The sequence below is a fragment of the Salvelinus sp. IW2-2015 genome, linkage group LG6.1, assembly GCF_002910315.2.
Source record: "Salvelinus sp. IW2-2015 linkage group LG6.1, ASM291031v2, whole genome shotgun sequence".
Classification (NCBI taxonomy): domain Eukaryota; kingdom Metazoa; phylum Chordata; class Actinopteri; order Salmoniformes; family Salmonidae; genus Salvelinus; species Salvelinus sp. IW2-2015.
In genome coordinates this window covers 620,432-645,506 of record NC_036845.1, presented here as the reverse complement: position 1 = coordinate 645,506, position 25,075 = coordinate 620,432, and the positions used below count along the sequence as shown (strand labels likewise).

The window sequence follows — 25,075 nt, the reverse complement described above, 5'->3', positions numbered from 1 at the left end:
CAGAACTGTTCTAGCCATCTGAATGTGCGTCCTGGCCGTTTGTCTGTATGGTTGGAGCCTCTCCTGAAGTCCGGGGTTTGCCGCCATGTGTTTCCATTTACCTGGCTTACCTCGGAGCGTGACGTTCCCACCGCAGTTATTACCCAGCGCCCTGTGCGGTCACTCCGTGGGGGGGCGCTTCTGCTGTGAAGTCAATGCAATAGCCATCCACCTTGAGACCCTTACTGTCACAGACAACTAGTCAGTCTCAGAGACCTTCTTAGTCCAACTGAGCTCTCAGACTACTTGCTATATTGTATTTACTTCGCCACCATGGCCTTTTTTTGCCTTTACCGCCCTTATCTCACCTCATTTGCTCACATTGTATATACTTATTTTCTACTGTATTATTGACTGTATGTTTGTTTTACTCCATGTGTAACTCTGTGTTGTTGTATGTGTCGAACTGCTTTGCTTTATCTTGGCCAGGTCGCAATTGTAAATGAGAACTTGTTCTCAACTTGCCTACCTGGTTAAATAAAGGTGAAATAAAAAAAAACTAGACGTTATAGTAGAGATACAGCATATTTGACAGACAGAGACGCTGTACAAAGAAAAACATATTGGCATGTTCTTGGGACGAATGTAGGGTTCATGTGGGAATGTGRTCCACGGATCKCAAACTTACAGCAAAATGACAGAAATGGAGGGTTAAACTGAAGCTCATCCAAAACAGACATTTCACTCCATTTTCGCCATTGGGGATTTGACAGTACTGGCAGTGGAGTTGGTCGTTGAATATTGCCCGRCTCAGGCATATTGGACAGYCCGTGGGTGTCAGTGTATTCTCATACTCCATATATCAGATGATTAAGTTATCCCTCACGTCTGCTGGGATGACTGAGTGTTTGATAAACTTCAAACACGTTGTGTTTATTCAACCCAACCAAACCGGCGGAAAATATTGCCTCAGTCGGAGGCTTAGCCAATCCATAAACTGTGGGTTTGTGTTGGTYGTAACCAGCGCCTGCAGGTCGGGTCCAACCATAACTTCTGCCTCCTGCTCTCCACAGAAAKGTCTTATTTCACACCGAGACGGGTGTCTTRGTCCTCCTATCCTCTCGTCRGCAGGGAGAGSAAGAAGACAAATATTTTCTTTCAGGAGCGTCGCTCTGTTACCTGAGAGTTTCATAAATCCAGCACGTCTATTTCCTGGAACTGTTGAGTGTCTTTCCATCCCCTCGCCCCTCCGCCCCACCCTCCAGACCCTTCTCTCAGCCAGTGTTTAGGCCTTGAGCAGGTGCCCCTCCCCTGGGCAGCTTGCTCAGGAAAGGCCCCTGCTGTGCAGACGAGACTGGGCCGCAGCCCGGGCCAAGCTCATGCTGTGAGGGGTATAAGAGGCTCCCTTCTATCCAGACACAGACAAAAAAGATTTGCCTTGCACTCCTCCTCCTCTCTCGCTGTTTCTCTCCAAAATGCAATCTTTCCATCTGTTTTCCCTCGCTCAAATCACTCTCTTTCTCTACTTCACAAGTCTCTCGGTTTCCCTCTCTCTCTGACTCCCTGTCCCTTCTCTCACCCCATATGACTTTATAAAGGTTACAGACCGAAGCACGTCCATCAATCCTGGAAAATTATGAAAAACATGACTACTAAAAAAAGGTTTGACTCTTTACTAAAGCTATCATAATAAGCAGTAAGAGTTACTGTAGTTACTCATGTCCTGTAGTTACTCATTCCCTGTAGTTACTAATGTCCTGTAGTTACTCATGCCCTGAAGTTACTCATGTCCTGTAGTTACTCATGCCCTGAAGTTACTCATGTCCTGTAGTCACTCATGTCCTGTAGTTACTCATGTCCTGTAGTTACTCATGCCCTGTAGTCACTCATGTCCTGAAGTTACTCATGTCCTGTAGTCACTCATGTCCTGTAGGCCAAGCTGTGTGAGTTACTCATGTCAGTGTAGTTACTCATGTCCTGTAGGCCAAGCTGTGTGAGTTACTCATGTCAGTGNAGCTGTGTGAGTTACTCATGTCAGTGTAGTTACTCATGTCCTGTAGGCCAAGCTGTGTGAGTTACTCATGTCAGTGTAGTTACTCATGTCCTGTATGCCAAGCTGTGTGAGCAAAGAAACTGAATATACTGACACATGGTTACTTACTACATCATTTAATGTGGTAACAACATTTATCAAAGTATGAGGGTAGGGTTTATTTTAGCGAATGAAATCGAAAACCTGTTCAAAACTCCCCTACTCGTAATTGCTGGTTTGACAGCAAACACTCAAACCAGGGAACAGACAAGAGTCTCTTTGTTCACCGTATGGCACCCCCACCATGAGGAACCCTCCTCCCCGCCACGTCCCCTGTCTTCACACTTCTGTGTCAGCCGCCAACATCAGGCGAGACCCAGGCTTGCGTGCCTTGAAGGCTGGAGGTTACATAAACCTACATAGGCACTGCAGTTCGCACATGGGCTCTTACTAGTAAAGACTGTAAATACGGCATGTCTCTCCATCCTTCTCCCAGGGCTTGACGTTAACGCTTGTACATTTTTTTATTTAAAAAAAAAAGTTGGACAAGAAGAATATAGATTTGAGTTGTCCAAATGAACAAGTAAAACAATCACACAAAAAACATTGCAATATCAAACAATTACAATTAGATCAGAGTTGGATCATTGTCCCCCCTGAATGTGATGTATTGCTGTTCTCCCAATTTCTGCAGACTGCATCGAGTAGGATTGTATTGAATTGACAGGTAGGAGCAGTCTTTCAATCATCCCAGGTTGTGACCTTTTGAGATCAAAGCAAAGAGCTGTGTGTAGCCGTGTGTGCACATGTTGATATTCGGTGCTAATTAGTGAGTTATTTACACAGTTAACACACATTTTGGTCAGCAAACAGGGTTTGTACAGTCATGAAAATCCTGGAAAAGTCATGGTGTGCAGCTGTGTGCATCACCTGCATGTGTGCCAGTGTGAGTCGGCCAGAGAAGAGAGAGACATTGCAGCAGGTAGGCCTAGCCTATAAAATAATGATAGACAACAGACTAATTGTATTTTTTATTTCACCTTTATTTAACCAGGTAGGCTAGTTGAGAACAAGTTCTCATTTACAACTGCGACCTGGCCAAGATAAAGCATAGCAGTGTGAACAGACAACAACACAGAGTTACACATGGAGTAAACAATAAACAAGTCAATAACACAGTAAAAAAATATATTAAAAAACTATGAGTCTATATACATTGTGTACAAAAGGCATGAGGAGGTAGGCAATAAATAGGCCATAGGAGCGAATAATTACAATTTAGCAGATTAACACTGGGGTGATAAATCATCAGATGATCATGTGCAAGTAGGAGCGTCACACAGCATGTTACAATTAGATAACTACATAACAACTAACTACATATCGTGTAGCCTGGCTAGTTATCTTGGCAGTTATCTATTTAACATTATCATGTATTAATTTCACCGGTACTCAAACTGCAAATGACTGACAAGCAGTTGATGAACTGGTGCCTTAAAGCTGGAATCGGTGCAAAAAATGTAACATGCTGTGTGACGCTCCTCAGCTTATCAACAAAAATGATAGGAACGMTGGAAGGGCGGCCATTGGAGCCGTTTCCCCCTACTGCAGATTCCATCTTTAATAAACCAATGCCACATACTCCTGTAGAGACCAACCGTCTCTACAGCGCTGAATATTGGGAGCTGAAAAATAAATCTGTGTGGAAAGCTGGAATTCCCKWCTGTTCAACATTGGCTATGTCATTCTAACAACTTTAAAATATATTCTTGGAATAGCCTAGTTGACAAATATCTCCCATGCTGTCAATAGATCTCCACTGAAACCAGAATATTTTTGCCTTACAAGGTTATAGATAAARACGCCTTAGTTAGTTACCTTGCTTTGAATTAGCCTAATAAGTCCATTTGATCCCTGATTCATTGAATGAGTAAATTATTCTATAAAGAAATATAAAGTATTTGTTGTAATTATAGGCTTAATGCTGCAATATTTTATAGGCTATGAAGGGTGGGCAACCATCCTCCAGGAGAGCCTTAAAGATGGAATCCGCAGTAGGGGCAAACAGCGCCACTGCCCCCCCCCACCACAGCTGTTATTGTTTTGTTGCTGAGCTGAGGAGCATCGCGCAGCATGAAAAAAATAAAAAAATAAATAAAGATCTGTACATATTAGTGCTCTTCTATCGGGGAGGGAGTGTTTGTTGTTTGCACTAACTTCTTCTGTCATTGTAATATCGAAGGACAAGTGGCAAAAATGTTTTTAATGTCAAAGCAGTGTATTCCGCCGTCTCTCACTCTTTCCATGTCTCTGCCCATAAACAGTCCTCCCTTGTCAAGTTGGGCATCAAAGCTCCCCTGACCTCTGACCTATTGACACTTAGCTCATCTGAACCCCATTCCCGAACTTACGCTTCAAAATAAACTCAGCAAAAAAAGAAACATCCTCTCACTGTCAACTGTGTTTATTTTCAGCAAACTTAAAATGTGTACATATTTGTATGAACATAACAAGATTCAACAATTGAGACATAAACTGAACAAGTTCCACAGACATGTGACTAACAGAAATGGAATAATGTGTCCCTGAACAAAGGGGTGGTCAAAATCAAAAGTAACAGTCAGTATCTGGTGTAGCCACCAGCTGCATTAAGTACTGCAGTGCATCTCCTCCTCATGGACTGCACCAGATTTGCCAGTTCTTGCTGTGAGATGTTACCCCACTCTTCCACCAAGGCACCTGCAAGTTCCCGGACATTTCTGGGGGGAATGGCCCTGGCCCTAGCCCTCACCCTCCGATCCAACAGGTCGCAGACGTGCTCAATGGGATTGAGATCCGGGCTCTTTGCTGGCCATGGCAGAACAGTGACATTCCTGTCTTGCAGGAAATCACGCACAGAACGAGCAGTATGGCTGGTGGTATTGTCATGCTGGAGGGTCACGCCAGGATGAGCCTGCAGGAAGGGTACCACATGAGGGAGGAGGATGTTTTCCCTGTAAAGCACAGCMTTAAGATTGCCTGCAATGACAACAAGCTCAGTCCGATGATGCTGTGACACACCGCCCCAGACCATGAAACACGGATCCGACCATCACTCCTGGTGAGACAAAACCGTGACTCGTCAGTGAAGAGCACTTTTTGCCAGTCCTGTCTGGTCCAGCGACGGTGGTTTTGTGCCCATAGGATACGTTGTTGCCGGTGATGTCTGGTGAGGACCTGCCTTACAACAGGCCTACAAGCCCTCAGTCCAGCCTCTCTCCGCCTATTGCGTACAGTCTGAGCACTGATGGAGGGATTGTGCGTTCCTGGTGTAACTCCCGCAGTTGTTGTTGCCATCCTGTACCGCAGGTGTGATGTTTGGATGTACCGATCCTGTGCAGGTGTTGTTACACGTGGTCTGCCATTGTGAGGACGATCAGCTGTCTGTCCTGTCTCTGTGTAGCGCTCTTAGGCGTCTCACAGTACGGACATTGCAATTTATTGCCCTGGCCACATCTGCAGTCCTCATMCCTCCTGCCGGAAACTTGCCTTAGGCATGCTGCAAGATGAGCAGGGACTCTGYGCATCTTTCTTTTGGTGTTTTTCAGAGTCAGTAGAAAGGCCTCTTTAGTGTCCTAAGTTTTCATAACTGTGAACTTAATTGCCTACCGTCTGTAAGCTGTTAGTGTCTTAACAACTGTTCCACAGGTGCATGTTCATTCATTGTTTATGGTTCATTGAACAAGCATGGGAAACAGTGTTTAAACCCTTTATAATGAAGATCTGTGAAGTTATTTGGATTTTTAAGAATTATCTTTGAAAGACAGGGTCCTGAAAAAGGGACGTTTCTTTTTTTGTGAATTTATATGGAGACAGAATGCAATTCTCAGATCTTGGCTCATTCATCATACAACCCTTTAGGTCTAACAATTCAGCAATAAATGGAACATAAGGGCAAACATATTATAGCTTGCCTTACACTGTTGAGATTCACTCACACTCACTTTTAATCAACTGGTGGTGGGCAGTTATTTCTTTAAAAAATATGGAACCTGTTATGAGAAAAGAGTTGGCTCTATTTGACAATACAYGCATGTTGCAGTGTCGAATCAATGTATTATTTGAGTGCCACATTGTGGTGAAAATAAATCAAAAACATTCTTTGGTCAAAATTCTCCAAATAATTATATGTTTATTATTCTACTCTCCAATTTTGTAATAAATGATAGAAAGTTTCTCAAGTCAGCTGGGTCCAGATACATCTGCAAGATTACAATAAAACATCTGTTTTAATCTTTTGAGTAAAAAACATGCAACAGGGTGATCAAATTAAGATCCTACACCTGTGCACTAATGTGTGCCATGTGTGCTACATGAGTTCTCACAGCACGTCTCCCCTGTCCTCCCTCTCATTTTGGTCCCTGTATTGTACTGCACTCATTGCACTGCAATTCTCCTTGTCCTCTGCCTCTGAGCTGCCACACTGCATGGTCACACAAAGAGAAGAGWTAGGTGTTGAACTGACTCAGTCCCAGAGACTCAAGAGTCAGACTAAGATCCACTATGCTGCCACTTACGTCTCATCGCGTATAGTCTCACAAAAAATGCCAATGGAGCCACGGAGAGGATCAGGAAGGTGCCAAAGCAGGTGACCAGTATCAGAGACAGGTCTGGATGAAGGCAGAATGAGAGAGATCAGGATACAAAGTGAACGGTAAAGAGTGGCCGTTTTGGCACCAGAATAATGAATCTGATTTCAGACCAGCAATGAGGAATGAAAACCTATGGCAATTGGCAAACTAAACGTTCAGGTGATATAGTATGAACTCACTGTCTAGTGTGATGCTGATCTCCTGACTGCTCCTCCTGGCCCTGCCTGCTCTGGCCACACAGCTGTAGGTCCCCATGTGACAGCTAGAAGCCCRCGCTACGCTGTACATCCCACTGACAGAGTCCCTGGCCACTGGCCAGCCGTCCCTCAGGAAGGAGAATGTTACAACCACTGTGGTCCAGTTACAGTCAGGATCAGGGTGACTATGTAGACTGTGGTTACCATGATGTTGGCTCAGTTTGCAGTTGCTAAGCTGGGCCTCACAGGTGAGGTTGAAAGCCCCGCKCTCTTTGACCACGGTCGAAGGAGATGCTGACAAAGTCACTGATGTGAAGAGCTCTGGAGAGGATATTGATTACACAGATTGATTAGAGGAGGAAGTTGAGAAAAWTATAGATTYCAAAGAAGTAGAGAAGTGAAATATATTCKAATTGTCACTGACAAGAGCTAGAGTAACGAGTGGGGCTTGTCAAGTAATCTATGAAAAAGWGCATGACACCACATGCAAGACAKCCATTACRCATGTGCTACTCTCCTCACTCACCAATGACATTAACAGAGACTGCCTGGCTGTATTGGYTGTASAAGACTGGCTGTCCTCTCCCTGCTCTGCACCAGTACTGGCCTGTGTGTGTGACAGAGGCACGCCACAGTTGGTAGACCGCCCCACCTCCAKCWCTGCCCCACATCTGCTCCACAGGGCCAGTGTCCTGCCTAATATAGTGTTATGAGCATTAGTTRGTTCCACTTGTTAGTACATTCCAGTTCCTGTACACAGTTATTCAGTGCCATGTTTTACTATCATCACTCAGGGAGTGATGGATACAACAAGTAGCCTAACACCCACATTCTATTAGATTGAACTGAAATCTATCACACCTCCCGACATCCAATATACACGATCAGAGAAGCAACATAAAGAGGGAGCCGGAGGTCACACCTGTCTTTGTGCCAGTAGAACTGCCAGRCCAGCCCAGAGTGGCCAGGTAACTGACACGCCAAGGAGACTGTGTCCTCAGTGTACACCTGTCGTCCTGAAGGCTCCACAGTCAGAGTGGGCATCAGTAGAACCTCTGTGAACACATGCAGTAGCGTAGAATTTCAACAAATTCTGGGCTATGTTTTGTCAAAGCACCCAAAGTGTTTATTTCAAGACATTGCCCAGTCTGCCACACCTAAAGTCTACATTAGGTAACTTGATCTGTAAACTTGAATATAATTCATGGTATAAAAATGAAGAGTGTGTGGTATTAAAATGATACTCACCTGATGATGGATAGACCACCAGTGTACTCAACACTAGAACATAATAGACATTATGCATAATAAGGCATATGACCTGATAACCCAAACTCAGACATAAGCATTACAATTAGGCTAAGCCTATGTGGCACTGGGTATTTAATTTTAGCCTGCAGATCCATGATCTAATTGCCAAGGMGATTAAAAAAGGTTAAACTTGGCTGATAGCCTACTTACAAAGTACAGGAAGGAGAGACATTCCTGAGCTATTCAGTGAATCATGGTAAATAAGGAGGGGAAATCAGTTTACTGAAACAGTTAGGCTAATTAAACGGTCCACAAAGGACCACACACATTGAAAAAAGTTGACAACAATACATTTTACACATGCAATAAGCTGCAATTGGGCCAATGTTATTGTTTTAAACACAGAGACACAACACCACGTGTTGACAACAACCATAATTTACCTGGCTAACAACCATAGTTTACCTGGCTCTGGCATCATCACCTGAGCATCCTGCTTGTAAGATGTCTGGTCCTACATTTTCACGTAGACCAAGCTGTGTGCTGTGGGGTTTCATTTGGGAAAACTGAACCGACATTAATCTGATTCATATCCGCAACACTCACCTGGGGGTGGCAGGAAAACGATGATAGCAGGCAGCCACAGGACTGCATCACCCGGTAAACGCGGCCTGCTCAGCTCGAGCTGCTCACTGCGTCCCCTAGCGTCGCACATGATTGAAGAAAATAATCTGTGAGGGAAGCAAAATTCAACACAGCTCCGGTCCTTTCCCCAAAAAACAGGAAGTGGGAGCGATATCGCATAGATTGAAAGCTCTTGCAGTAAATTACTCCACTGTCTGGACAAGCTATATTGAAAGTCTGGCCGAGTCAGTAGTGTTAGTGTTTTTATTCAAAGAGAAATTCAACCAAATAGAAGATTGATGTCATTTGGTGGAACGCAAAACGGCGGGTGAGTTGAAAGAACGTTGCGTTGTCACGGTGCATTTTACCGCAGACTTGCTCAACACTGACTGAGCAGRACAAAGCTAGCTAGTTAATTTGTAATGGCGGAGTGCTTGTAACTAGCTACGTGAGTTATGCTTAGTAGCCAACGGTGTAGCTAGCTAGCTGTCGTTACCCAGTTTAGAAAGTGGTTGGTTATGTAGCCAGCTAAGAGCGCCGTTGGGTGATACGTTTATTTATTGTTTTAAATCGATGTGAGTTGGTTACCTAGCTATCTATTAGTTAGCTCGCTAACTTGTTTTGGTAATTTACAGTAACTAACTACGTATGGTTGCTAGTAGCTAGTTAACTAACGTTAAGCACAGCGACGTGAACAAACTGTTGGATAACTAGCTAGCTAACGTTAACAAGTCAACAACATTAATTCAATCKACAAAGTTAACATTAATTGTAACGTTAGATGGCAAAGACTAAACTAACTTGTTAGCTAGCTAACGTTAGCCTACGACCTCTGAACCCTGTAATTGATGTGGTCATTTAAGGTGCAACCTGCAGTTGTTACATCCATTTTATTTATTTTTACTTATAAATAATGATTTCCTGATTGTAGTAATTTAGTTCACCTAATTTCAGTTTGACAAAACAAGCAGGTACAGTGTAGAGAATCATTGTACCATCTAATCCRCTGTGAAATATATTTTCCATAACCAAAAATATTGTGTTTGAAGCTGGTGTATAAAACCAAATGTAAAAGACACAAAAACAAAACTTAAGAATGGGAAGCATAGAAATAGCCACAAAAAAAAGATATACTGCTTCTTAGATTTGCTTTCAAAGACAAATCTATAACTAACATACTTTTTTGTGTGTAATTTCCCCCACAATTTCGTGATATTACGATCTTATCTCATCGCAACTCCCCAACGTACTCGGGAGAGGTGAAGGTCAAGTCATGTGTCCTCCGAAACATGACCCGCCAAACTGCGCTTCTTAACACCTGCTCGTTTAACCCGGAAGCCAGCCACACCAATGTGTTGGCGGAAACACTGTTCAACTGACAACTGAAGTCAGCCTGCAGGTGCCTGGCCCACCACAAGTAGTCGCTAGAGTGCGATGAGCCAAGTAAAGCCCCCGCGGCCAAACCCTCCTCTAACCCAGACGACGCTGGGACATTTTTGTGCCGCCCTATTGGACTCCAGGTCACGGCCGGTTGTGACACCGCCTGGGATGGAACCCCAGGCTGTAGTGACGCCGCAACACTGCGACGCAGTGCCTTAGACTGCTGCGCCACTCGGGAGGCATATAACTAACATGTGAAATTGGTTGGTCACCCAAAACGTTTTGCTCAACTGACATACACCATCAGAACCCAAAATATACTTCTTTTTTTTACGACATGGGAGTAAAACAAAAAGTATATGTAAACAAACACTGTATAGCCTCATGGTTAAAACTATAATTGTTATATCATAGATGGTCAGTTTTTGCATCCATAGCTCTGTCCGAGAGTTGTTAGGCCTACGTTTCTCCAGCATCCATCCCTCCAGCTTTTTACAGAAACGGGTGGGGAGAGGCCTTGTGATTGCTGCTTTTGCACTGCCCTCCATTCTCTTTCTGCTTCTCCCATCCCTTCCACTTACCATTGCCCTCTTTCTCTCCCTCCCTATCTCCCCTGCCTTTCTCTTTCACTACCCCTCCCCCCTCTCTCTGTTCCCCCACCCCGCTCCCCTCTTTGTTCCTCAGTCGCCGTAGTAAATGGGACCAGCCGGGCCCAGGTCCTGGTTCAGACCAGATGGGGGAGGCGGAGGCGGCTCCTACAGGGGCTCTGGACGCTGCAGCTGCTGTGGCAGCTAAGATCAACGCCATGCTGGTAGCCAAGGGCAAGCTCAAGCCCTCCCAGATAGGACCGTCTGGACCATTTGGACCCCCAGACAAGGTAAGGGTCAGGAAACCTCTTACACTGAAAACATTAGAAACGCTTTCAGTCTCTCACCTGTAATCTGGCTTCTCTCTGTCTTCGTTGTCTGTCCCTCTCTCGCCTCCAAATTCTGTAATCCCCTAGCTCTTAATCTCTCTCTTTTTTTAGAGATATTGTTGTAAATGTTAGCATGCGGCACATAAAGAATCTTTGTCATCACCAGGTTGTGGGTGTAGGGAAGCCCCAGCCTCCTATGAAAGCGAAGGATGACCTGGTGGTGGCGGAGGTGGAGATCAARGACGTTCCTCTCCCCTGCCGGAACCTGRTGACCCGCGGACAGACACAGGACGAGGTCAGAGTCCATGACATCATTATGATCTTTAGACCCATTGATTGATCAATKTGGTCAACAGTCAAATTTACTGCTATGTTTACCCAGCTCTTTCTCTGTGTGACACGCACATGTACAGACTGGATCAGTGTCATGTAAACCAGTATGGGACAGAAAGTGTCTCACTTGAGGACAGTAAATGACCAGCTTCTTCTTCATCCTATTGTGTGAAGATCAGCAAAGTGAGCGGTGCTGCTGTGTCCACCAGGGGMCGATACATGGCAGCAGTGGAGAAGTACAAGGCTCCACAAGGGTGAGTCCTGCTTCACACCTTCTTTATTACCACACTGATCTACCAAGGAGATTACTGGTATTTACTTTTTTCCATACAGACAAGTGGATCTGTTGTCTGATTGCATCATAGAACCAAGTCTTAGGCTATTGACCGACTGCTTCTCTCTCTGTCGTCAGGGACCGACCCCTCTATCTCCACGTCCAGGGCCAGACCAGGGAGCTTGTCGACAGTCAGTACATCTATTTACTCACCTAATTTGATTAAGATTATCACCATTTCTGAACATCAGGATCACCAGGGTCCTTCTTTCCTGAGTTTCTATGTTGTGACGATCCAATCTCCCTCTCCAGGAGCTGTGAACCGCATCAAGGAGATCATCACTAACGGAGTGGTGAAGGCGGCCACCTCCTACAGCGGAACCGGAGCCACAGTCCCAGTCTACCAGCAACACAAATCCCAGCCCCCCATCAACCACCATCACAGACCACACTTCCAGTCTGGMGTAAGCAGTGTTTTCCACAAGTACATAGTGGCCAGCCAAATAGAAAAAGTAGCCCAGCCGGGCATTTATGTGAACTGATGACATCGCAACTCGTGTGGTCTGGGGCTATGCGCGCTAGGCTTTATATTCTCTTATTTTCTAAATAGAGAGGCGTTTAACATGTCTTGAGATTAAAGTCTTATTTACAGTGACTTTAGTCCCGGCATGTTAGGAAGGAAACGTAGGGACCATGTCCCACATGGACATGCAGTATAAACCGCTGTATGATTATTGGAAGGATGATAGGAGATGATTATCATTTAGTATTTGCACTCACTTTATTATAACTAGTCAACACTTGCTGTTCAGTTGTCAATCAAAGCACAGTAAATAGTCTACTATGCCCACGACTCCACGTGGCTGGCTATGTGAAACACGCAAAAGAAAATACTGTGTCCGCTACGTGGGGCGTTACCGCGTACGCGCTCTACGTGGGGCGTTACCGCGTTCGTGCGTACGTCTGGGGCGTTACCGCGTTCGTGCGCTACGTGGGGCGTTACCTGCGTTCGTGCGCTACGTGCGCGCGCTTACCCCCGCGTACCGCGCGCTACGTGGGGCGTTACCGCGTTCGTGCTCTACGTGGGGCGTTACCGCGTTCGTGCTCTACGTGGGGCGTTACCGCGTTCGTGCTCTACGTGGGGCGTTACCCGCGTTCGTGCTCTACGTGGGGCGTTACCTCCGCGTTCGTCCTCTACGTGGGGCGTTACCGCGTTCGTGCTCTACGTGGGCGTTACCGCGTTCGTGCTCTACGTGGGGCGTTACCCCGCGTTCGTGCTCTACGTGGGGCGTTACCGCCTGCGCGTACGCGCGCTACGTGGGGCGTTACCGCGTTCGTGCTCTACGTGGGGCGTCCCTACGCGTTCGTGCCTTACGTGGGCGTTCGCGTCGTCGCTCTACGTGGGCGTTACCCGCGTCTGCGTCTCTACGTGGGCGTTACGCTGCGTCGCGTCTTCACGTGGGGCGTTACCCGTCGTCGTGCTCTACGTGGGGCGTTCACGCGTTCGTGCTCTACGTGGGCGTTACCGTTCGTGCTCTACGTGGGGCTTACCGCGTTCGTGCTCTACGTGGGGCGTTACGTGCGTACGCGCGTACGTGGGGCGTGCAAATTCACTGGCATCATGCTCTCTCCTTCCTCTGTGTAAAGAAATAGACTGCAACCAACCACAGGGCACACAATTGTACCGCGGAGGCGGAACAGACAGCACATTGAGTTTCCCTGTCATCGCTCGCTTTGTGACTGACGGGCACCTATCTCTCAATAGATCGATAGAAGAGGCATATCGTTCATTCTATCCAGAGGAGGCACGGCGGACTAGTGAATTGAAACGTTTAAATGAAAAGTAGCCTAGTTAATAGGACGTGGAAAAAGTAGGTGGCTGAAAATGAGTCTGTAACCGGCTGATTAGCTGATGGCCAGCACATAAGAAAACTGAGTTTGTGTGTGTGATTGTCGCTCAGTGTGTGTGTCAATGTTATTTTATGAGTGTCAATGTCATTGATGAATCTTGAAGACTTATATCATATCCTTTCAGATGCACTATGTGCAGGAAAAGTTGTTTGTGGGTCTGGAGCATGCCACTCAGGGCTTCTCAGTGAAGGAGAGGGTGGAAGGGCCAGGCAGCTCCTACCTGCAGCACATCCAGGGGTAGACTGGGGCAAGGTCTTCCTCAGGGGGAGGGATCAGGCTGTCTGGAGCCCGCCTCTGGGCGAGAGGCCTTCGAACCGATGTACTCTACATCAGGTAAGTCTCATGGACTAGACTCGTGTTCATCTGTATCAACTCAGAGAGGGCCTTGAACTCATGTACATCTACATCAGGTAAATATCAGTATTAATGGATAGTCTGGGGAGTAAAGTCCATGTTCATTTGTATTAGCTCAGAGACACAGAGCTTAGACACCAGGCACACATTAACTCCTCTCTTCCCCAGTCATCCACAACCAGAGGGCCTTGCTGCAGCTAAGACCCTGTGTGACAACTGCTGCTGCAGACGGTGAGTGTCAATGGTTTACTGACTGGCACTCTGTTCTTTGTTCTCTGTCCCTGCTCTACTTTCACTAAACCCTGTTTCAAGCTGTCCCATGTGAAGTGCATTGTATTATGTACTGAGCTCTGTTTGCCATGTGGATCTCTGACTGTTCTCTCTTCCCTCCAGGTTCATGCAGAGTATTCTGTCTTCCTCAACCAGATGAGTGTCATGATGCCTACTCCCGGTACAGACTCTCTGGCTTTTCTTCCTTTACAGCCTCTACAATGTGTAACAGTACTGACGTGTTCCTCTTCCTCTCCCTCTCCAGGCTTTATGCATCCCCATGGCCAACGGGATGCCTCCCGCCCCTTATGACCACCACGCCTTACTCCCCAGCGGGTACCAGCCCAGCTACCCTCCTGTACCTCCCCCTCAGCCCATTCCTCCCCTACGCTGTCCCCCTCCATTCCCCTGGGGTGCCTGCCGGTCTTCCCCCTCCCAACCGGTACGCCCTCCCCCTGCACCTGTCAGTTTACCACAGGTAAGACTGGTCAATCAGATTTAGACTTGTATGGACCTGTATACAGTACATTGAGACTATTACATCCGCGCTATGAACTAGTTGTAAAACTATTTTATAGCCCTTCGTACATCAGCTGATATCTCAAAGTGCTGTACAGAAACCCATCCTAAACTCCAACAGCAAGCATGCAGGTGTAGAAGCACGTGGCTAGGAAAAACTCCTAGAAAGGCCAAAACCTAGGAAGAAACCTAGAGAGGCACACGGCTATGAGGGGTGGCCAGTCCTCTTTTGGCTGTGCCGGGTGGAGATTATAACAGAACATGGCCAAGATGTTCAAATGTCATAAATGACCAGCATGGTCAAATAATAATAATCACAGTAGTTGTCGAGGGTGCAGCAAGTCAGCACCTCAGGAGTAAATGTCAGTTGGCTTTTCATAGCCGATCATTAAGAGTATCTCTACCGCTCCTGCTGTCTCTAGAGAGTTGAAAACAGCAGGTCTGGGACAGGTAGCACACGTCCGGTGAACAGGTCAGGGTTCCATAGAACAGTTGGAACTGGAGCAGCAGCACGGCCAGGTGGACTGGGGACAGGTGGACTGGGACAGCAAGGAGTCATCATGCCAGGCTGTCCTGAGGCATGGTCCTGGGCCTCAGGTCCTCCGAGAGAGAGAAAGAGAGAATTAGAGAGCATCTTAAATTCACACAGGACACTGGATAAGACAGGAGAAGTACTCCAGAATATACAAACTGACCCTAGCCCCCAGACACTATACTACTGCAGCATAAATACTGGAGCTGAGACGGAGGGGTCAGGAGACACTGTGGCCCATCCGATGATACCCCGGACATGGCCAAACAGGAAGGATAATAACCCACCCACTTTCGCAAATCACAGCCCCCACACCACTAGAGAGGATATCTTCAACCACCAACTTACCAGCCTGAGACAAGGCCGAGTATCCGCACAAAGATCTCCGCCACGGCACAACACAGGGGGGCGCGCAACCCAGACAGGAAGATCACATCAGTGACTCACCCCCACTCAAGTGACGCACCCCTCCTAGGGAAGGCATGAAAGAGCACCAGTAAGCCAGTGACTCAGCACCTGTAATAGGGTTAGAGGCAGAGAATCCCAGTGGAGAGAGGGGAACCGGCCAGGCAGAGACAGCAAGGGCGGTTCGTTGCTCCAGAGCCTTTCCGTTCACCTTCACACTCCTGGGCTTCACACTCTTGATAGGCTGTATATATGATGTATTCAACATACATTGCATCCAAGTTGTTTATTTTGTCCCCAGACTCTCCCACCTTCTCCTTTCCCACCCGCTGCTCCAGTTCCGCCCAAAGCTCCGCCTCCCGTAGTCTTAGCCAATCCGCCTCAGAAAAGACGCTTCACGGAGGAGGTGCCAGACGAGAGGGACAGCGGTCTGCTGGGATACCAGGTAATTTACCATTATTTTATTCTTCCACCTTATGTGCTGCCTTCGTCCAGTCTGTCCCTTCTGCCTCTGTTGTCTTCCTGTCTTTTCTTATCTTCTGTCCATGTATCTGATATCTGTTCCTCTTTCTGTTAGACTGAATTCATTATGATTCTCACTGTCTCTTGTCTGTAATTCTGTGAGTCCCTGTCTGCATTCTATAGYAAAGGTTTGCTTGAGTGAGTGAGATTGAATGGGTCTAAGTGTCTCTGTTCAGTGTCAACTTGTTTTTTCCRTAGTAGATCTTATGACGTTCATTGAAAAGCATTGTAACCATAGCTGTTATTATCTGAGTCCATGTATTATTGGATTTATAGAACTTTCAGATTATGGAGATTCTGAAGAGGTATTGTTGGATAATCATCAAATGTACTTCAATATATTGAAATMAGTGCAGGTACGATACCAGTAAGTATCATGGCAAGGAAACAAAACATGAAACGGATGAACTTCTTTAGGAAAACGMCCCTAATGTTGGAAACAATCATCGTTACGTTGTCACCCAGAGTCATTTGATTTATTTTCCAAGCTATGGCACATCATGTTCTGCATACAGCAGGTTTTTAAAGGACCAAAGAGTTTGGTCTGCTTCCTGTTTTAATTTTTGCCATGGAAAAAKTATCGTAATACTAGTGTCGTCACAGGCCTAATTTAAATGTGTCCTCTTGATTTAAAGATATCTTACTTTAATACATTCCTATTTTCAGGTTTTGTGCAATCACAGCATGCATAAACTTAAAATAATAGTTTTATTCTCAGCTGCTTAAATAAGGTGTAGTGAAAAGGAAAACGTTTTGGAATACTAACTTTGCAGTTCAGTTCCATTCAATAGTTTAGATAATAACTATATGCTTGTAGGCCTACTATTAATAATAGTGATTTAGGGGAGGATGTGTGCTAATGCGCCTGTGTTTTTTTGCTCATAGCATGGACCCATTCATATGACTAATTTAGGTGCAGGCTTCCCTGTGGGCAGCCCCGGCCCAGAGGCTTCAGGACCCCCGCCACCGAGTTCCTCCGGGCCGCCGAGGGAGAGGGACAGGTACGGGATGGGGGGCGACGAGTCGCTCTCCTTTATAACAGTGTCCTTCATCACAGATGCTGAACACACCGTGTGTGCAGGCTTGTGTGCAGGCTTGTGATTGATGTTGTGCAACACTGACTCCTCTCCTTCCCTCCTCTCTCTCCCCTTCCCTCTTCCCTCTCTCTCTCTCTCTCTCTCTCTCTCTCTCTCTCTCCTTCCCTCCTCCCTCTCTCTCTCTCTCTCCTTCCCTCCCTCTCTTTCTCTTCAGCAGTAGGCAGCTGATGCCTCCACCACCCATTCCAATGAACGGAGGCATGACACCCAAGATGGAGGAGAGGAGGCCGCTGCAAGGCCCCCTGGGTAAGGGCCCCACCCCATGTAACCCCCTGACCCCTCCCCATCCATGGCCTCTCAGCCATAAAGCACGCTGCCCACCCCCCCGGCCTCTTGGCTGTCAGTAGTCAGAGTCAAATAGCATTTTGCATGCAGACATGCTGTTCTCACACGTGACAGAACAGGTTATAGCAGATTARATCAGACAGGCATAGTGTTCATCGATAAGTTCTGCTTTGAAAGTCAGTCAGTTCAGAATCAAGAACTGGGCAAAGCTTCGATCKCCCACTGCCTCAGGTAAATCTGTCGTTGATCCTAAGTCAACCCCTATCCCTAGGCACTGTGTAGGTCTGAYAGGATTTTATAGGTGTAAGCAATATGTAGACCATTACAATTGGCCTGTAGAAGAGTAAGGCTGATTTATTACCATACTGCTTACACCTGGCATCTGATCATGTGACATCTAGGAGGTGTCTAGGGATGGATTTCAGATTGGGAGTCCCCCTCTGTCTAGCTGGTGCTGTCCCCTCGCTGCCCGTCCCTTTCTGATGACGTCATCAGACAGGAGTGTCTGTGCCCGTGTGTGACTCCCTCACTAACAAGACTCTCTCTTTTTTGTGTTCTTTCTCTGTGTTTTTCTTCTCTTCCATGTCTCTCTGGGTGGGATGCCGGATGGGGGTGGGGCTCTTCTCCTGTGGCGCTGTCCTGCATCGTGATTGGACGGCRCTAACGCTGCCGCTCCCCACCGACCAATGACTGCCGCTGCTGACCCATACCCCTCCTCCTCTACCTAACTCACCCCTGCTGCCAAACACAATGCAATCTATTAACTTTCTCTCCCTATCTGTTGGTAAACAATTGACTTCCAACTGTTGTTTTTGAAACCTTTGTGCTGGTCTTTGGTTGTGTTCTTTCTCTCGGTGTGTATGTCTCCCCTCTCTCTCTCCCGCACCCCTCCTCTTTCTCCCTCATTCCTCCCTCTTTCTCCCACTGTTTTTCCCTCTCTCTCATCTCTCTCAGATCCCTCAGTGAAGAGGATGAAGACGGGGCTCGTGGCGTACYCTGGTGACTCCTCGGACGAAGAGGAGGACCACTCCACCCCCAAAACCTTGGGGGCAGGTAACCATGGTAACGTCGCTGGGGCAACCCACTCCACCCCCACATCATCCTTGGGCTGGACTCTGGGGTACCGCTGCCCCCCTCCTCCCCAGCGTGCCAAAACACAGCAGGCACAGTCACAGCAGCCCATGCCRTTCTGGATGGCCCCATAACACAGGAGTATTAAACCTCATACTCCCTCCCCTGACTCCTAGGGCCTTTTGGAGGGTTCCATAATGATGTTTTACACCCCAAACTGAGCCCCAGTCCCCCCTRTTCCCCTTTCCCCTGAACCATCACTCCTACCTYCTCCTCRACTTGATAMAATTTATTTTGTGARGACTTAGWTTTCGTTAAAACAGTTTTGCCATGCGCTCAGCAGTAAAGCAGASTCTGTAAAATGGACTAAKCAGACCGGCTGGCTGATACAAAGAGAACAGACTCAACCAGCCAACCAGGCYCAACCAGGAYACTGACGGACTGGATACATGGTGACAAGCAGCAAGATGCCCCAGACTTCCACACAGATTCAAGTGTACTCTGAACTCTGTATAGGAGAGACAGCTGAGGAACAGACACTAATGGAGGGTAATAGTGGCCTGTTTCTGGTTGATTTGGAATGTCCAGTCCTGGTTTTACTAGTGTAGGAAAGCACTGAGGTAGAAGAGATTTCAATGCATTCTAAATGATTTCTTTGTTAAAAAATATATTTCCCCCATCCCCATTTTCTTTTTTTGGTCCAAATCTTAATCAAATCTCCCTCTTCCTTCATTGAGTACAGATCATACAAACATGCTCGTTGGACTTTTAGAAAATGCAATTGACTCAACTGTTCTAATGCTTTTGTGGAATAAATTAGCATTATCTCTGTGTATGAGTTTATTTCAAGACTGGTTTGACAGATCATGCAATAGAGAGAAAATGMGTGGTTTAACTGACTAGCAGGTGTGAATCTCCCATGGTCTTAAACAACCCACAATCTGAATCAACTGCCAAGAAATCATCTTTACCTGTTCTGTTATATCACACATTCCTTGGCTATGTTCTCAAAATATTACATGAGGACACCTGTTAAATTTCCATGTATTGGGTCAACAACACCAGTGTGTATAAAGAAGGGGACTGAGCCCAGTAGACTACATTAGTTCTGAAGAGACATTGTTTCAGAATGAGGGGTGTTGTAGCTCTGCTGGTGTTGCTGTACTGTCTGTCTGGGACATGAGCTCAGGGGGAGAGTGGAGGGGACAGAGAAAGATATCACTGAACAGGGTCACAGTGAAGGAGGAAAGAGCAAGGAGAGTGATGCTGAATAGTTGACCACCCAGCCTGACATCTGGACTGAGCAGAGGAACATGGTGGTGGAATAGAGAGTGGAGCTGAGTATCACTAAGACTGAACTGCAGTAACACAAGAACAAGGTGACTGAACTGAAAAGACAACACAGGTAAAGTAAGACAGCTGTATCTAATGTGATTACTGTAATCAGCAGAGTAGTGGTGTGTTTAATTCTTCAACAGTTTCTTTGTATGATATTGTAGAATTGCAGGCCAGAGTGAGAGCCAGGTGGAGGAGCTGAAGACAGAATACAGGTAATGTAGAGATTAAAAAATACATTTATGTGAAGAGGATTTGATTATATTTGGTCCAAATCAGACAAGGAACAGGTTCTCAAAATTGTTCCTATATTTGTAATTTCAGCTCAAGCAGCTACAGGTAGCCTACTGCTTGCTTACACACCCATCTACATGTATGAACACACATGTCCATTGGGACCAGATACAGACACTGAGTCCAACATCACTAACAGGCTGCTCCAGTGTCTGGTGGCTTTGAGAGACTGACTGTGTTGATCTCTCTGTTTTTCCTCTGATGCAGGTGTCTTCAGTGCTCCAGTGAGAGGAGTACATGGACTTCGGTTTGTTCATGAATGTCCAGGGTATAATGTGGAATGGACAGTACAATAGTCACYGAAGGGGACAGTATCTCTCCAATTCTGGGACTAGAACTGGAGGAGGGGGACTTGGTCTACATGCGTCTCCCATCATGTTAAAGGATCTATGATGATTCAAATAAACACAGCTCCTTCAGTGGCTTCCTGCTCTTTCCTATGTGAGATGAACACCACAAAYGCTGTAATAAAAAGTCCAATCTGTTCTTATAACATTCCATGAAACATGACCGTAAAATAAAATGACTTAACGTCTTCTGTTGATGTTTGACTGTATTTACTATGCTATAGATTAATGTTATTCAGCTCAGTAGTTTGGGTGGAAGGCAAAGGGTCAGCGTTGGGGGTTAGAGTGGTAATGTATTTATTGTATGTAACTACAGACAGAATCAAATAACCGTCCAGATCAACAGTCAGTTTAACTGACAATTTCAAGCAGAAATTGATCAATTACTATGCTAAAGTGAATGTTTAAGTGATAAATCACATCCACTTCATTCTCTCTGCTTAATGACAACACTAGCAGCCCATTTAGGCTATACTGCTCCCATATTCATCTGTTACACCTATCCATCTACTAACTGACATACAGGCCAGATCAGTATCGCCAAACACAGACAGCAAACTTTAAAGGTACAATCCTGAGTTTGTGTCAGCCCAACAGCAGCCCAACCACTTGGTTTGGTMTAAAGCTTAGAGATGGGTCTAGTCGTGCTTGTAAACATTATTCCTAAAAAAAGTTTCAGAAGTTGTGCTTGTAGTGAAGAGATGCACTACATGGCAGTTTGGAACTCAGTAGGGAGTGTTGAAACTGAGGGCAGATACTTTTTACGCGCTACACCCTTCAGCACTCGGCAGTCCCGTTCTGTGAGCTTGTGTGGCCTACCACTTTGCAGCTGAGCTGTTGTTGCTCCTAGACGTTTCCACTTCACTATAACAGCACTTACAGTTGACCGGGGAAGCTCTAGCAGGGCAGAAATTTGACAAACTGACTTGTTGGAAAGGTAGCATCCTATGACGGTGCCACGTTGAAAGCAGTTCTTTGTGTTGGTGAAGAATATACATGACTGGGTAATTTGTACATGTTTAAGTTCCTCCCTGGTATATCRGGAGAGTTAACTTCCTTGCAATTGCTTGAATAAAATCTTAATTTGAAAATGAGCTCTGCCTGATCATTGGAACAAGTTTTTCTTCAACAGRATACACAGAGGACAGGTGTAGAAAAGCACTATGCCAGAGTGCGGGGGTTAAGGAGGTGACAGGAGTGTCAGGGAGGGAAACTAAATATGCCCCTCATACACTCACACACACCTACACTCACCCACACTCTACATCTTAATTCTGGTCTCAGGACTTTCCCTGGGGGGTGTGACCAAAGGTTATTATTAGTGTCCGTCTCAACTCTCTCTTCTTCTCTCTCTCAATCTCCTGTATCCTTCTCATATCTCTCCTTCCCTATCTACTTTCTCCTTATCTGTCTGTCTGTCTCTTTGCTTCTCTGTTCTGTCTTCATCGGTTCATTTAATCTCTTCTCTGCCACTGTCTTTTTCTTTTTGCTGTTTTCTCTTCCCTCTGTTTACTTTGTCTGTTCTGTCTTTCTCACTCTTATATTAGTTCTGTCTTCCTCTGCACTCCTTTTTGCTTTGTCATTAGTTTCTGTCTCCTCTCTTCTGTCGTCTTTCCTTTTCCTGTTTCACTATTTGTGGACTTTATCCTTCCTTCTTTGCTGTGTTCTTTACCTACCCTGTATCTTCCTCTCCCCTCTTTTTCCCTTATCTTCTTAATTCCCTCTCTCTGTTCTGAGTTATGGGGAAGACAGAGTTGTACTCTGTGTATAAGAGCTTTCTGGACTGTATCTGCCTCTGCCTCTCTGTGAGTACCCATCTGCATCTTCCCTCCTCTTCCTCCTCGTCTGCTTCTCTCTTACATTTTCTCCTTTCCTTTCCTTCTCTCTCCAATCCTCTCCCATCCTTTCCTTTCCTTCTCTCTCCCATCCTCTCCCATCCCCTCCTTTCCTCTGCTATGCACTGTTCATTTGTTCACTGCCTTTTTCTTAATGTTTGATATCATTTAGTTGTGTTTTGTGAAGCTTGATACAGCACAGTTTTATTCCTGGCAACCCTTCACTCTCTCTACCTGTGTTCTGCCTCTCTACCACAACTCATAGAGAGAGAGAGATAGTGTGTGTGTGTGTGTGTGTACCTACGTTGTATGATTTACATTCAGTCGGTAAGCCACCCTCTAAGTCAGAGAAATTTGCCCGCTCAGCACTCTCTCGCTCTCTCTTTCTCTCAGCACTCTCTCTCTTTCTCTCTCGCTCTCTCTTTCTCTCAGCACTCTTTCTCCTTGTGATGTTCTGATATTAATAACAGTCTTAGAATGTAGATGGAAATAGTCACAGAGCTGCTCCATGCAGGCCAGCCAGTCACTTGACATTTCTCATTTAGGCCCTTAACACCAGGACAGGACAGGGAGAGGGTTTAGGGCTCCACTCTACTGTATGTACAGATAACATAGTCCACTAGTGATGTAGTCCACTAGTGCATACTCTGTTTAAGTGCAGTTCACTTCACRAGTTACTTGCTCCAGGTGGCAGTCACAAGTCCTTACATTCATCAGAAATGGACTGTTTTCTTAAAGGGAGTTAGGAGGAGCCTGTGGAATTGGATAACATCATCGGGGGCTTGCAACACTAGTCCTCAGCTTACAAGCATTTTAGATTATTAAGCAGCTGTTATGTCAGCTGTGTGTGTGTTATTGAGAGGCTCAGTCCAAATATGCTGATGACTTTTGCCCTGTTGTCCCCTCCTCTAAACCCCTGACCCCTGACCTCTGACCCCTAGCGGAGCAGCAGTGAGGGGCCAGGGAAGAACGAGAAGGCCCCTGACGATGGTCACCTGGCCTACCAGAATGGAGACGTTCTACAAGAGAGATGTAGGCTATGTTTATCTATCTCATCTATCTTTATCTTCTCATCTACTAGTCACTCCCCCTATCCCTCCTACTATCCTCTAGTCTTCACATATTGAAAAGACAGGATAGGTGAATYTTTTCGAGCCCTCTCATAAAGAGACTCCTCTACTTCCCAGTCTTTAATTGAATCCCCATGCCTCCATCTCTTCGTCTTCCCCATCAGATGAGGTTATCAGTCTGTTGGGAGAGGGCACCTTTGGGAAGGTGGTGAGGTGTGTGGACCGGCGCAGGTATGAGAGGCATTTATAAAATACGCATGSACACTCGTAGAGCATCAGGTGGAGCGTGTGCTGGTTGTTAGCTAGCTATTCTCTCTGTCTCTCTCTCAGGGCTGGGGCACGTGTAGCTCTGAAGATCATTAAGAACATGGAGAAGTACAGACAAGCTGCTAAACTGGAGATCAATGTCCTGGAGAAAATCAACGAGAAAGACCCACACAACAAACAGTAAGGAGTCTGATGAACCAGTAGAAAGTCTGAGAAGTTGTTTCCCTCACCTTCTGTGGCTTTCTCTTTACTTCTCATTTCTTTCTTCCCGCCCCCCCCCCCCCCCCCTTCTCTCTATCTGTCTGTCTCTCGCTCTCTCTCTCTCAGTCAATGTGTTCAGATGCTGGACTGGTTTGACTACCATGGTCATGTGTGTATCTCCATGGAGCTGCTAGCCCTCAGCACTTTTGACTTCCTGAAGGAGAACAACTTCCTGCCGTACTGTATGGATCACATCCGCCAGATGGCCTACCAGATCTGCTTCGCTGTCAACTGTGAGTGTGTTACACACATATATGTATGCCTATGTGCATGCTGGTAGCTCTCCAGAACCAGGGTTGGTTTGTGACTACTTCCATAGACTATGACATTACTTACCAGGGATTGTTTGGTGTCTGGTAWTGGTCTCTTTGACCAGAAGAGGGCGCTGGTTCATTGATGTAGCTCAGTCTACTAGCCTGAATCTCAACTCTGGGCCTCAAAGCCAGTTCCACTGCTTTTTTCATTGTTCCCCTCTAATCAGGGACTGATTTAGAGCAATTCATTATCAGGTAGAACAGAAAAGCAGCAGGCTCCGGACCTCGTAGGGTCAGAGTTGAATACCGCTGMTCTACTACATACTGTAGAGGAACTCCTATGGGCAGCAAGTGCAACGCTGGGCAGTTTCACCTTGGCTGTCCAGGTATTATCATGATGGATGCATGGTTTATCTGTTTCCCTCTGCAGTTCTCCATATCAACAAGCTGACCCACACTGACCTCAAACCTGAGAACATCCTGTTTGTCAACTCTGACTACACCATCACTTACAACGCTGAGAAGGTGAGGGGGGGGGAGGGCTTTATCCTTCCTTCTTCACTCTCTTCTTTACCTATGCTTTCTCCTTTGGCTAAAAGACCGTCCTCTGTCCTCTGTCCTCTCTCCTCCGTCCTCTCTCATTTGTGACCCGGAAACCGATGAGTGGTCGAGGAGTGTGTCAATTTATTAGTAGGCAAACGGAAGAGTGTCGTCCCCTCCTCGATAGCCACTTTTCATTTTCATACAGTATCCTACTGCAGAAGAGTTTTGACATCTGCCACACCCCGTTTGAAATATACCACACCCCGTTTGAAATATACCACACCCC

The 25,075-nt window shown here is 46.2% G+C and overlaps 3 protein-coding genes across 4 annotated transcripts in view; 2 read left to right on the top strand and 1 right to left on the bottom strand.

Annotated features, from left to right (window-relative positions):
- Positions 1-2,311: 2,311 nt before the first annotated feature.
- On the bottom strand, positions 2,312-8,768 carry LOC111964826 (low affinity immunoglobulin gamma Fc region receptor III-like). 2 transcript variants are annotated; one of them, XM_070443857.1, is made up of 7 exons: positions 8,691-8,768; positions 8,088-8,113; positions 7,762-7,894; positions 7,366-7,535; positions 6,822-7,160; positions 6,568-6,660; positions 2,312-6,473 (listed from the first exon to the last, which is right to left on the bottom strand). In XM_070443857.1, the coding sequence occupies exons 3-7, from the start codon at positions 7,881-7,883 to the stop codon at positions 6,400-6,402; spliced, it is 798 nt and encodes a 265-aa protein (XP_070299958.1). In that variant the 5' UTR covers positions 7,884-7,894; positions 8,088-8,113; positions 8,691-8,768; the 3' UTR covers positions 2,312-6,399. The 2 variants fall into 2 exon arrangements, with proteins under 2 accessions (XP_070299958.1, XP_023844398.1); XM_023988630.2 differs by having other exon boundaries at positions 8,088-8,746.
- Positions 8,769-8,811: 43 nt separating this feature from the next.
- Positions 8,812-19,416, top strand: khdc4 (KH domain containing 4, pre-mRNA splicing factor). The gene is given in 19 exon segments (XM_070443780.1): positions 8,812-9,042; positions 10,779-10,971; positions 11,177-11,305; positions 11,518-11,597; positions 11,756-11,808; positions 11,930-12,081; positions 13,653-13,780; positions 13,782-13,910; positions 13,955-14,099; positions 14,102-14,113; positions 14,276-14,333; positions 14,418-14,427; positions 14,429-14,557; positions 14,559-14,599; positions 14,602-14,630; positions 15,910-16,053; positions 17,016-17,131; positions 17,385-17,473; positions 18,467-19,416. Coding segments are annotated over 19 exon segments (1,917 nt in total). The 5' UTR covers positions 8,812-9,013; the 3' UTR covers positions 18,718-19,416.
- A 2,492-nt stretch (positions 19,417-21,908) lies between these two features.
- Positions 21,909-25,075, top strand: part of LOC111964825 (dual specificity protein kinase CLK2) — a 16,454-nt gene continuing 13,287 nt past the window's right edge. The window contains exons 1-6 of the mRNA XM_023988629.2: positions 21,909-22,364; positions 23,336-23,426; positions 23,629-23,695; positions 23,795-23,911; positions 24,059-24,225; positions 24,677-24,771. Coding sequence (XP_023844397.1) covers positions 22,299-22,364; positions 23,336-23,426; positions 23,629-23,695; positions 23,795-23,911; positions 24,059-24,225; positions 24,677-24,771 — 603 coding nt within the window. The 5' untranslated portion in view covers positions 21,909-22,298. The remainder of the gene's footprint in view (positions 22,365-23,335; positions 23,427-23,628; positions 23,696-23,794; positions 23,912-24,058; positions 24,226-24,676; positions 24,772-25,075) is intronic.